We start from the raw sequence: 13870 nt of genomic DNA on the forward strand, positions 1-13870 counted from the left end.
TGTTATGCAGTAGTACATGTGTATACAATCATCATGATTTTGGATGTGGCCGGCAGTGATTTTCATGATGTAGTATCATTTTACGTATTTTTGGTATTTCGGAAAATTTAGGTGTACCGTAAAGTACCGCCAGAGCGCCCTGTCTCGCGAGAGCGCCCCACCTTGACTTTACAGCCAGGGAAAGGAAAATCGTATTGCAGAGTGCAACGAAGTGCGTACGGTGTGAGAACCTTATGTGCTAAGGTCACACTAAGCAGGTTTATGTGTGGAGCTCGTGTCCGCTCGAAGGTACAGATTGTCTGCAGAACGTGCAATATGTGTACAAAGTTCGTGTCGTGTGACCTACAGACAGGAGACCACCTCCACAATACGACCACGAAAGGACAAGATGGTGGGGTGCTCTGGCCGTACTTTACGGGAATGTTAATAAATTAAAAATAATAATTACACCAAAATATAAAAGGTTATACAGTAATATGGCGTTTCACGATGTCTCATGGATTTGTCCATGCTGCTATGCCCTTTGCAGGTCATCTCAATGTCATTCGCTACTTGGTCGAGCATTGCTATCTGGACCCGAGCTCCAAGGACAGGTGGGGCCGAACAGCATTAGATGAAGCTAGGTACTTCAAACATGCCGAGGTCGCCGAATACCTGGAAAGCTTGACTGACTCACCGACCGTGCAGAGCTGAGCCACGGCCTCTTTTCACAAAGTCGTTAAGCTGTATAGCAGATGATCATCAGCATGGCATACCGGCTGCAATGGCTGCCATGTGCACATGTCCTCACCATGTTGCATAGGCGCACACTGGCAACTAATCCCTGGCTGTATGGATGGTAACCACTTCGTCTAGTGAGTATGACTGTACTTAGCCGGTGCAGCCTGTCCTTTGCCGCGCCCAAGGCAACAGTTGCATGCGCAGGCCAAACCCACGTTCAGTCGCCGAACCCACGTTCAGTCGCCGCTGCACTAGAGATGAAAGAAGTCCTATTAAAAAAAGTTACCGCATGAAATCTTCTGCCTCTCCCGCGTGGACAGATAACAAGTTACCTCATGAAATCAGCTTCAGCCTCTCCTGCATGGACACACACCTCTGGCTACCATAACGAAGCACAACTTCCCAACGAAAGCAAACCAAGCTCTGCAGCATGCAATGCTCCTCATCGGCACGCTATTCTTCTGGCTGAGCTGCAATCCACTGGCCTCCCATTATTCTGTTATATTTCCCGTTTACATGCCACTCTACACCAGTCCTGCTCTTGAAGTGCAGCTTGGCTGTCAGCTAGGCTAACTCTAACTTTGCCAATAAAATAATCCCCATGCAGAACAACTCAATATCAACACAAGGAAACTCCTGCATAAAATCCATGTAGATCTCCAGTCGTTAGCTTTGGCTGCCCAAGTTGACTAACACAACGGTTGAACCAACGCTGAAGTAATGTTAGTTTTAGGGTGCATGTCTTTCTCTCGTAGCTTTCTTATCTTTAGTCTAGAGCGGAGCTTATACTCGTCCTCCCAAGCTGTAGTTTCAGAGTATTTTGAGTAGTTCTGAGAGAGCATTGGTGTGCGCTTTCACAGTATGGGAGAGCCGTTTTTTGGTGGCCGTTTTACATCCTTGTCTACAGTTGTGATAGTATTTTTTCAGTTCCTTCCTTCCTTTGGTGACTCCCCTTGACCAGGAATTCAGACAGTCTTGTTTTATCTTGCACTACTACCTGCTCATTTCCTGCAGTTTTGTTTTTATCGGCGTTCAGCTGTTTTGGTAACTCTGCACCCGTTGTGTGTGTGTGTGTGTGTGTGTGTGTGTGTGTGTGTGTGTGTGTGTGTGTGTGTGTGTGTGTGTGTGTGTGTGTGTGTGTGTGCATGTGTGTGTGAGTGTTTGTGTGTGTATGAGTGTGAGTTGGACTAGTTTCGGCTCCACGATCCAGTGTGTCGTTACTATAATAGCTTTCATGGTTGAGGTTGTTGGTATGTCTGTTGGCTCTGGGTTCCTAGTACTCAGTAAAGGCTGGTTGGAAAGTAACTCCAATTTCACTTCAAGGTACCAGTGCATCTAGTGTCTGCTTCTGTCAAAGCAGCGTGCTGTCCAGCAAGTGTAGGATGTGCATAGGTACCAGTAACTGTCTTGGCCATTTTATGCTGATGTACTCCGTGTGGTGTAGACCAGGTGTGCATTGGTGGTCGATTCACATGGCTTTGCCGGTTGTGTGGATTAGACAGTTACCTGGCGCTAGTCTTGATCTGTCTCATTCAGATCTTGTCCGCTATCGTTGCTATAAGAGAAAATCTTTGGGTGCACATCTAGTGAATTTGGAGATTTGCGTGCTTCTCTTGCGACGGGCGTATACATGGTACATGGTGTGTGTGTGTGTCCCGCTTCTGGGAGCGGTGTGGCCCGATAGGGTAGCTGTACATAGTAGCAAGAGTACATGAAAACCAGAGTGTGTAGCTTGCTTTGGAATACAACCATATCTTGTGTTGGGGTAAATTTTGAATCGGTGAAGGGGATACTGTCGCTCATTTCCATATGGGGCTTTTTCTGCTATGGGTGTCTGTCACGGCGGAATTCCGTGATTACATCATATTTGGCGCAGATCTGAGGCGGGAAATGGCGTAGTGCGTACAACTGAGCTGTAGTTGGCAGAAAGAGACCTGCTTGAATCCTGCTGGTACGCACTACATCACTAAAATGATGTAAATCACGGAATTCCGCCGTGACAGCAACCCATCCGGGCTGCACACTCTGGTTTTCATGTACTCTTGACAGTAGTAGTAGTAGTAGTAGTGTGTGTGTGTGTGTGTGTGTGTGTGTGTGTGTGTGTGTGTGTGTGTGTGTGTGTGTGTGTGAGTGTGTGTGAGGGGGGGTGTACTGTAATGTGCAGCACTGCACCGTTCGTCCACAATTCGAGTACGCAAGTTTGGCAGGTGCGCCGGCTGACACTACCACACAGCCGTACCAGGACAGCTTGGCCAACTACAGGCTCTCCCTGGCACAACACAACAGGAGAACACTCTCTGTACTGGAAGAAGAACTGTTGATTCGTCTTCAGGGAATACCTAGCTACGAAGCACTGATGCACAATGATCATTCACAATCCATCAGCTAGCATCTGGATTGCTGGGTAATAATATACTTCATGAATCATGCACTAGCAGAACAAAATCTCTAACATAATTGTGCACAGAGGGGGAGGGGGGGGGGGGGCATGAGAGAGGAGGAGGAGGAGGAGGATGTTAAGATCAAAATAATAAATCAGTCCCTGACAGATCAGAGAGTAGAAGGGTGCAAAGTGGGCATCACCCACATGGCACATCAAATAGAAATGTTTGCAGACGAGTTCTAAATGAAATGAAAATGGAACCACAAAATCGGCCCCGCCCGAGTTAGAATGAAAAATACAGAACGAAAAAACCAAAAGAACACAACAATGGTATATTTCACATGCAGCAGCAGCCCATGTAGAGCCAGTAATAAAGCCAGGTCCTGCTCCTACACTAGAGCCTGCACTGCACTGCCATTGCTTGGCAGTCGTAGTCACACACACACACACACACACACACACACACACACACACACACACACACACACACACACACACACGCGCGCACACATACACACACATACACACGCGCACACATACACACACACACGCGCGCGCGCACACACACACACACACACACACACACACACACACACACTTGCCAGAAGGGGGACCATACGTCCATCTATAGGACACGAACACAGCATGCCGTCCAGCCATAGTGTGTCGTGGGGTAATTTCCTAACGAAAATAATAGGTCTTCACCGGTGGATGAGGCGACAAGACAAAAAAATATACACTTGCCAGCAATTAGAATCTACAGTAAGGGAAGGGAATAGGATTGAGTGTAGCAATGACACTACTCACGTTGAGAGAGCTCCCATCCATCCACCCGTCTCACTTACATTGCCATCAACAAGCTCCTAGCTAATGCTTGCTCTTTCCATCAGCAGCTGCTCGTCTCCGTGTTGAAGTTTCCTTCTTGGAAGGACTCGGCACATCCTTGGGGGTATCCGCCGCAGCGACGTCAGCACCCTCAGCAGTGTCATTTTCATCAGCAGTGGCAGCCGCCGCATCCCTCTTCTCCTTCTGCTGCCGCTGACGGCGCTCCGAGGGGCGCTCCAGCTTGGACTGGATCTCCTTGCGTTCGCGGTGCTCGCGAATGGCGGAGAGGCGTGCAGTGACAAACTGCCAGGCGAGCAGCAGTTGAAGCAAGATGATACCAGTCACCATCATCATCCTGAGTTATACCACCATCACACAAAGCAACAAACACATAACATTCCTAGCTGTTAGGTAAACGTACACTTATTCATATTCAAGACGACTAAGGGAATGGAATATTCCGAAGGACATGTTAGTCAGCTGACAACTGCTCTTGCTCCTTTTACACATGATCAGTTGCTACTCATACATTCTCAAAACAAGCACAGAGATGATATAGAAAGAAGTTGGTACAAGCTATGAAGTGCGGGGATAACAGAAACGAAGAAGAGTAAGGTGGACACCCCTCTGACGAAAAACCCAAAGTACATTGTATTATCATACAGATCAAAAACTGAGTGCACCTACCTGACGGTGAGTGTGTTGTAGTTGCCACGGGTCAGGTCCATCTCCTTCTCGCGGGCCATACCAACACTGAGAATGGACAATGACAATGCCAGAAGAGATAGATAGATAGATAGAGAGATTTTCTGAACCTGATATCGTGCCCCTGCAGTCCTGGAAAAGAAGATATTATGTTTTCTTGCCTTCAGATTTCCCTGCATCTATGTTATCCCTCTAGTTAGCTTCAATCAGTTTTTTGAAACTTGACGTTCTGTACCTACTTCAAGCACAGTATAATTCTAGGTATAGACATGTAACCCAGTCACTCTGAGCTCAGGTAATGAGATCTAACAAGGTCGAAATAGCCAACTCCCTGGAGATAGATGACAGTTAGATAGGTAGAGAGAGAGGCAAGAGAGGGAACACACAAACCGACAGGGGTACATAGGTAGGTACGACAATGTTACACTTACCCAAACACCATGACAGCCAGTGCAACGGAGAAGATACGAACGACACTGAAGATTAGAGTCCAGAACGGTACCCTAATACAGAGAACCCCCACCCACACACATGGACACACATGTGCACACCCCACACGCATACACACCCACACATGTGCACACCCCACACGCATACACACCCACACCCACAGACATGCACCCACACACACATGTGCACCCACACACACATGTGCACACCCCACACGCATACACACCCACAAATGCACAAACAACGACAGAAAAATAGGCACAACAAATAGGGCATTTAGGCATGCAGTCCTGTACAAAAGACACAAAGCACTGCCACGCATGCAGTCATACACAGGCATACACGTGCGGACACGTGCGGATACGCGCACACACACACACACACACACACACACACACACACACACACACACACACACACACACACACACACACACACACACACACCATGTACCATGCATACGCCCGTCGCAAGAGAAGCACGCAAATCTACAAATGCACTGGATGTGCACCCACAGATTTTCTCTTTATAGCAACGATAGCGGATCTGATTCTGATTGAAGCACATCAAGACAAGCGCCAGATAACTGTCTAATCCACACAACTGGCAAAGCCATGTGAATCGACCCCCCCCCCCCCCCACACACACACACACATACACATACATCATTGTCATGTATAATGTAATATGTCATGTACTTTGCCTGCTAGCTGCTAGTTGCAGTGTTGTTTTGCAGTGTTGCACTGCACTAATAAACAACAGCTTTAGTGGCAAGAATCAGCCGGGGAAGTGAACTGGCTGAAAAGAGAAAAAATGCCAGATCCACCAGGACTCAAGCCCAGGACCTTGCTGATCCTTTAAACATTTAGCAGCAAGGATCATCGTTTGCAGCGTGTCCCACACCATGCCACATAATCCGGCTTGTCTAACACTCCGAATTGTAGTCTGCGCAGAACAGTGAGCGAGGCTTACAGCTTGTCAGCAACTGCTGGTCGCCAGAGACCGAGCAGGGTGTGCAGGTGAGAGAGGAGCTCTGCTGTTGCATGGAATGCAAACAGGACAGTGCCGATACGCTGGAAACTGTGAGTGTGAGCAAACACAAAGACACAACAACATCGTACCAGAGCGCCTGGGCACAAGCAGCGCACGAGTGTACGCTGTATAGCTTCACATGCAGAGCCCTTGTGCGCACAGAACAGGGAAGCAGCTGGTGATGTCAGTGGCGGGGCTGCCTCCCATCCCCGCTTGCCAGCTGTTCCCCAACACCAAAAAAACTGTGTACAGCTCACTGGGCCCATGGGGCACAGAGTCATTGGTGGATGTCAACGTGAACATGTGACACTTGCAACCCTAGTCCCAGCACTAAGTGAGTCAGCTCTCATACCCATGCTATGCAGCAGGCTGTCAAGAAGCAGGCTACATGTACATCAAACACGTCAATTGGGTAGTTCCATCGCCAAGTACGGGTATGGCAAAGGTGAAGACCGGCAACAAGCAATAGGCGACTCCCAAACTATTTTGAACAGAGAGACGACATGTGAAATAACTTGAAATACTACTTACTGCAGGCAATACATGATGATCAGCGGAATGACATTGAAAATGTACACCTGGATCTGTGCAGAGATCTCATCCTGCAAGCACACAGCAAGACACCAACAAGGAGGAAGTAGGGTAACACACAAGGACGAAAGCCAAAACCAGCATTGAAATACAACAAAAGCTATAAGGGCTGTGTTTAACTTTTTCATTGTACAGTAAAACTAGCCAGGGCGATCAGTCAGATAAGGCAACCACCTGTCTGACCACTGGAACCAAGACCAATGCAGGGCGCGAAATAACGGTCGGACATCGGACAATTTCCGACCGTTTACGGTCAGTTTCCGGATGTTTTGTACATATCCGGGCAAAGTGTCCGCGCGCCTTTTTGCAAAGTACAAAAAAAGAAAAAGGCACTTCGATCCTTTGTCTCATAGTCATTAGTGATGTCGTCTGGCAAGAGAAAGCCAAGCACCGCTGATGCGGGTGCTCCTCTTGGAAAGAAGCCCAGAGGAGTCAAGACGACCACTTGTGACAAGTGGGTCGCCGAGTATGATAGGGAGCTTTCAACTTCTGTTTGGCTGAGCTATGAGCGCAGTCCCTCAGATCGTAGCGTTGTCGAAATTTTGAAGTGTAAGATGTGTTCTCGTTTTGTTGATAAAATTCGCAGCAGCAAGAATTTTTCTGACTCCTTCGTCGTTGGCTCAAGGAACCTGAAAACGTCAGCCTTCAAAGATCATGCTGCTTCTGAAATGCATCGTCGTGATAACATTTCGATGGTATTAATTCTACACTGAACATTGTGTGATTTGATGTGAAAGTTGCATGTCCGGACATGTCCGGCCATTTTTGCAACTGGCAGGACATTGTGTCAGAGCATATTTTAATCCTTAGCGCATGCCCTGCAATGGATGCTATATCCAGTCAATTGACCCTGGATAAGGAGAGCACCTGGTAACAGAGACCACATTTCGAAGGTCCCCTGAGCGGTCGGTCGTCTTAGACAGGTTACACTTTAGTTGGATCGCGCAACAATAGAACACCACACGATCACCCACTCGCCACAGTTCTGCCAAGATGATCCTAATGTGGCAGTAGAATCGAGAAAAAATGAGGGAATGCGAACTCAGACTCAATAACTACGCCAAGCCAGTAGTGCTGCGGAGAAAACACAATTCTGGCGAATACCCTTGCCCACACGGCTGTTGCACAAATCACAGCCAACTTTTGTCCATGAATACTGGGCATACTGGGTTTGTGGCTTCTATCAAGAGTACTACACAGCACATTGCACACTGCACACAACACCGGCAACGTAACAGCTGCACAATATTAGGAATGTTTGTTTCTGCCTTGTTCGTTCTGCCATAATGTCATGCAAGTACTGAACTTTCTTTCAACTTTTTTTGGATATTGTCATGTGCTCAATACACACGCACACACATGCACACACACACCACCACCACCACACACACACACACACACACACACGCACACACACACACACACACACACGCACACACACACAAATAAATACAACTGCATAGAGGCAGCTAGCCTTGCTGCCTCTGCTTACCCGCTTTGCTTTCATGAAATACAGCTCTGGGATGTTGTGCAGCCAGTAGCCAATCTACAATACAAACAGAGAGAGAGAGAGAGAGAGAGAGAGAGAGAGAGAGAGAGAGAGAGAGAGAGAGAGAGAGAGGAGAGAGAGAGAGAGAGAGAGAGAGAAAAAGAGAGAGAGAGAGAGAGAGAGAGAGAGAGAGAGAGAGAGAGAGAAAGAGAGAGAGAGAGAGAGAGAGAGAGAGTACAGACACACAGAGAATGTACGCAATGTACAGCCACACAGCCATTGAGTACGATCAGGATGATCAGCTTCACACTACACACGGTGACACACCGGGGAAAAATTGCAGAGAGAAAAGTCGGACTCATCCATTACAAAAGGAGTTTTTGCCTGTTCAATTGACGACAACAAAAGAAATCAAGGCAAAGACGAAGAGGCACTCTTGCCACAAACGTTTTGGCAAGTTTTTGCTCAATCAAGGGTCTTCTTTTCAAGCCATATTGAAACTTCTTTCACCGAGATGACTATTTATAGAAAGAGGTACCTCCGTAGTAGAAAAAGGGATATGGTGTACACAACAGTAGGCAGGTACCATACCTGAATGAGAAGGAACACCTTCATTCTGAAACTGAACAAATAGGAAAGAGCAGACACCAAACAACACAAAGATGAGTTGAGACAGGCACCTGTCATAATTATGATAATGCAGGAGTCTCACAACACGCCGTTCAAGGTGCCGAGAAAGTCAACGCCATGAAGCAGGCCAAGAAGGACGCAGCCAACAGCAACTGCTGGTCATCACAAGGCACACGTCAACTGTTCTGCCAGGATGTACTCGTACAGGTATGAATGACTGTACACAAACGGAAGCTACACAACTCCCGCCTGCCTGGTACCCATCTTACAGCTGGACATACTGGACTAGAGGATAGCATATGACATGGCTACTACATTGACATTGTACAGCTCACGTGGTAGGCCTAGACTAAGCCGCACTCACGTCATGTTGAGATGAGGATAGTCTCTCCAGTAGAGCTCGACATCTGTCAGCAACCGTTCCTGGTATAGCGCACGCACACGCACACACAGACACACACAAATGCACACATACACCCCAACAAAAAGACGGGAAAGCATTGGCAGAGAGCATATTATGCTGCACTTCTGTGCTAGTTGGACATGTGACTGGGCCCGGGCCATGTCCAATAGCAATCATTAACAGTTCACTAAGGAATGCTCAGAAATGCCAGGAATGACCGATATGTTAAATCACGTCGTATTGGCAGGAGTACATTACTAGCACAGTTTGCATGCACTACTTGGGTAGCTCATAAATGCAGATACACACACACACACACAGATACACACACACACACACACACACAGACACACACACACACACACACACAAGACTCACTACTGCAGCAGCAGCAGCGCCACCACCACCGTCACCATCATACCATGCTCACCTTGCCAGCAACGTAGAATGCCCAGACGACAGCAATCAAGTAGTAGGTGACAAGGTTGAAGCTCTCATAATACACACTGGTCTTGGCCTTGGACAGGCGCAGCGGCTTGTGGAAACGCTGATCACAACAAACCAACAAAAACAAAGTCAACAGCGTGCATGGCTGACACAAGCCTGCATTTCATTGTTCCCCATTTAGCGCCAGGCTGAGAAGCTTCCAAACAAGTGTTGGGTGAGTTCATAATACAAAAGCCCTCACTATAGTTCACAATAGCTGCACCATAACACAGCCGGTAGTACTAGCAAGTTAGTACAGTCACAGCAAATGCAGAGTACATGCAGAGTACATGCAGAGTACATGCAGAGTACATACAGAGTACATGCAGAGTGTATGTAATTGACATAAAAAGAAGGTAGCAGCAACTGCTGTCATAGTGCTCAATGTGCAGGGCACAGAGCGGAGGACAAGCCACTTAGGATAGGGATGCTACTCAGGGTGTGATAACAAGAGAATGTATCCAGGTATTCGGAGTGAGTGGTGATAATCAGCGCTCCACTAAATCAGTGTGTGCTGTTGTCGCCTAGGTGGTGGTTATCGTGGGAGGATGCACATGCAGGTTACTCTCTGGGCGCTGTATCTATCTTTGCCACTCCCTCACCACCTCCCTTCACACCGCTGAGCACAATCCTGCATGCACCCTCCCATCACAACGCTGCACTGTGTGACTGCAAACTGTTAGTCTACAAATATTCAGCGCATATTTATTTTCGGCTATTTTCGGCCCGGTCATGTTTGGCCGAAATTTGCGGCCAAGATTTTGTTTTGCAAGGTTCAGTGTGACAGTGTATACAGGTGGCAGCAGTACAGGCCGAAAATTTGATGCGGCCGAAATGGGTTTTAGCCATGGGAGGCCGAAATTTGGATGGGCCGAAAATTTGTCGACTTACAGTAGAAGGCACTCGACTCGGCGTGTTTGTTTGGATCTTGGAACACCTGCTCTCAGCTTTCAAAGTAGGGATTCGCTACCGGCTTTAGAAAGTATGGCTGGTGAAAATTATGGTGTAAATGATTCTAAGTTGTGAACCCCAAATCTGTACGCGTATGCGATGACTAAAGATCTCTGGAAAAGCTGACGTCAACAACAAAAAATCCATCATGGGCAAAACTGAGCAGACTCCCGCATTAACTCCTACACACACAAGCATGTACCGTAATGTACTGTTGACACCCCCCGCCCCACCATGTCGCTTCCAAGCTGGTTTTTCAGCAGGGGGTGGGAATTAGATCAAGTCAAGTGTAGCACGATGTACAACAACGCAGAAGGTCAGACTCGACGTGCTGGATTGCACCCACTAGGAGCCACAGGCATGCCTGCACCAGCACGTATTGCGTCCAGCAGTGCATGCGCCGGTTCAACACCGTATTTCGAAGTATACGCAGAAGTAGTTTCACAGGTAGAAACTCGACAAGGTGCGGAAATTAGAGACGGACCGGACCATCGAGACTTTACGGTATACACATGTGAGCGCAGTTCGAAGAGGACAATAATAGGCAGCTACTAGATACATATAGACAGGGGGGAGATGCGCTATATCACGGGCAAACCTACATCCCAGAGGTACTCCTTGAAGACGGCATGGACAACAACCCACACCATCGTGTAGAAGGACAAGGTGAGGAAGTCCAGCGGGCCGGTGGCATAGTGGGGAACCTTGAATCTGCGCACCGATGGTGGTGCCTGCGTGTTGTTGGGGCCTGCAATGAATAGCTCCTGCTCCTCTTCATACTCATCTCCGGCCAGTGGTCCTGGCAGGGTCAAACGCAAAGCACAATAAATCACTGTTATTATCAGATGGAACAACTAAACCTCTGCGACACTATCAGTGATAATTTCTGTGCCAACAACTTTGGAACAGCAAGCAATATTCATTATAACATGCAAGACATTACAGGAAAACTCCCCTGATCCATACACTCCCGTCTACCAGGCACCCTTCTGACCCCTCTAGTGTCACAAAAATGGGTATTCTAACGAAAAACGGCATCAACAAAAAAATCGATTGGCATAAAAAAGTGCTAACTTGCATGCAATCAGAATGTGAATGTTCTGAGTTGCGGGCAATCCCTAGTTACGGGCAGTGCCCGGTCCCAACATGCACGGATGAGGGGAATTCTGCTGTATTTATCCTCCTTCAATGCCCAAATAGTAAGCACTTCACAGCAGCAGCGCAAACCCAAGGAGTGACCATAGAAAGAACAAATGAAAGTAAAAACGAAGATTCCATCACTGGAGTTTCCATCTCCAACAGCCGTCCGCTTCGGATACCGTACTCATGACTAGTGCCCCGGGGGCACTATTCTTTCAAAGCTCATCACAGATGGGGCACTATTCAAGAGAGGGCACTATTTTTCAATGCTGGTACATTTACATCATCCACCATAAATTAATAAGAAAAAAAGAAAAAGAAAAACAGTGTCTAAGGCCGCGTTTACATGACAGCGCTGGGGGTGAAAACGCAACAAAATCCTTTCGGATGCATGGTTCATTTACACGGTACACGGAGCAAAATGTAAAAGTTGTACGCCAAAATGGAAGAAAACCAAAACGCTGGCCAAGGTGGAAGAATTTGAGAACGGAAATGTTCTGCCGGATAAATTTGGATGTGTGAACAATAAAAACGGTGTGCTAGGCCTCGTTTCCGTCATGTTTGTTTCGTTTTCGCCCGTTCACACACGAATCCGACAATCAAAATTGTTTTTAAAATGTTCATCATGTGAGAAGTATTGTTGTGAGACCTGTTTTCAACTATTACCGTAAAGTACCGCCAGAGCGCCCCACCATCTCATCCTTTCGTGGTCGTATTGTGGAGGTGGTCTGCTGTCTGTAGGTCATACGACATGAACCTTGTACAAATATTGCACGTTTTGCAGTCAATCCGTACCTTCGAGCGGACACAAGCTCCACACAAAACCTTGCCAAGCTTGACCTTAGTACACTAAAATTTTGTAAGATTCTCACACCGTACAAACTTCGTTGCACTCTGCCATACGATTTTCCTTTCCCTGGCTGTAAAATCAAGGTGGGGCGCTCTCGCGAGACGGGGCGCTCTGGCGGTACTTTACGGTACTAGCACTTGAGTGCGATTAGTGCTTCCATGACAACACTTGGCGCATGACAAACTTTGGCGGATCCTTTGCTCCCGTGTAGACACGCGAAAGCGTTACAAACGGAGACCACCTCGGACCAGCTTTGATCGTGTAAACGCACAAAAACGAAAAAAAGAAATGTGGGACTGGAAACGGAAAACTGGCCGTGCGTTGTCGTGTAAACGCAGCCTAAAGTTTACTAAATACGGCCATTGTGGATAATGCAATGGCGCTGCTGCTTTTGCATGCCAGAAAGAAGATGCTAGTCTGATTGGGAGTTGGTCGTGTCCAAACTCTACTGAAAGGTGCAGCTGCACTAGCACCGGCACAATATAGTCGTCCCTCTCTAATCAAGGACTTTATAAGCCAGCACCCTCGATAAACCGGCACTATTTCAGCAGCCAAAATGTCCTCTTCATGCATATTGCAGCAGTAAATCCGATTCGTTAATCCAGCACCCTCCCCAATCCAGCAGATTTTCCGTGGCACAAATGGTGCTGGATTATAGAGGGGCCACTGTACTAGTAATCCAGTAGCCATGAACAAAGGTTTGTCTTTCTATCGCAGCTTGTGAATTAGTAAGCACACGGAGACAGGTAAGGACTATGTGGTGCAAACCTTCATATACATGTATGACTTCTCTCACACAAATGGTTCTTGCAGCAAACCCCGTAAAATATTATCAAGAGTCCATAACCCAAGAGTATGCAACTGTGATCTCTTTTCTATGGGCCAACCGCGCGGCGCGCTGCCTTCATTACATCATTCAGCTGCAGTCCGCGCACTGCGGAAAATCAAACACCGCACTTTCCCTCTAGTTTGAAATGAACTTTCGTACGGAACTGGAGTTCACGCGCCAGAATTCAGAGATTGTGTAGGTACTGGAACGAATCGAGCAAAAACGGATGGGCTCGTGCGAGAAATTGAGAGTTTGAATGCATGCTTTCAGAGCGTGATGAAGGCAAGTTACGCAATGAAGGCAGCGCGCCACGCATGCCCCCATAATCACAGTTGCATACTCTTGGGTTATGGACTCTTGATATTATTATGGAAGTGCATACAGTA

The 13870-nt window shown here is 47.5% G+C and overlaps 2 protein-coding genes across 2 annotated transcripts in view; one reads left to right on the forward strand and one right to left on the reverse strand.

Annotated features, from left to right (window-relative positions):
* LOC135806735 (glutaminase liver isoform, mitochondrial-like) overlaps positions 1-1768 on the forward strand; it is a 15004-nt gene extending 13236 nt beyond the window's left edge. The window contains exon 17 of the mRNA XM_065320963.1: positions 530-1768. Within this exon, the coding sequence (XP_065177035.1) occupies positions 530-693 (164 nt within the window). The 3' untranslated portion in view covers positions 694-1768. The remainder of the gene's footprint in view (positions 1-529) is intronic.
* Positions 1769-3020: 1252 nt separating this feature from the next.
* Positions 3021-11464, reverse strand: LOC135805249 (translocating chain-associated membrane protein 1-like; the record flags this gene model as incomplete). The annotated part of the gene is given in 10 exon segments (XM_065319262.1): positions 3021-4283; positions 4616-4681; positions 5065-5136; positions 6056-6163; positions 6647-6717; positions 8199-8252; positions 8787-8817; positions 9190-9248; positions 9659-9775; positions 11268-11464. Coding segments are annotated over 10 exon segments (1088 nt in total), but the record flags the coding sequence as incomplete, so codon positions are not given.
* Positions 11465-13870: the final 2406 nt, after the last annotated feature.

This window comes from Sycon ciliatum, chromosome 1 (genome assembly GCF_964019385.1).
Source record: "Sycon ciliatum chromosome 1, ocSycCili1.1, whole genome shotgun sequence".
Taxonomy (NCBI): Eukaryota; Metazoa; Porifera; class Calcarea; order Leucosolenida; family Sycettidae; genus Sycon; species Sycon ciliatum.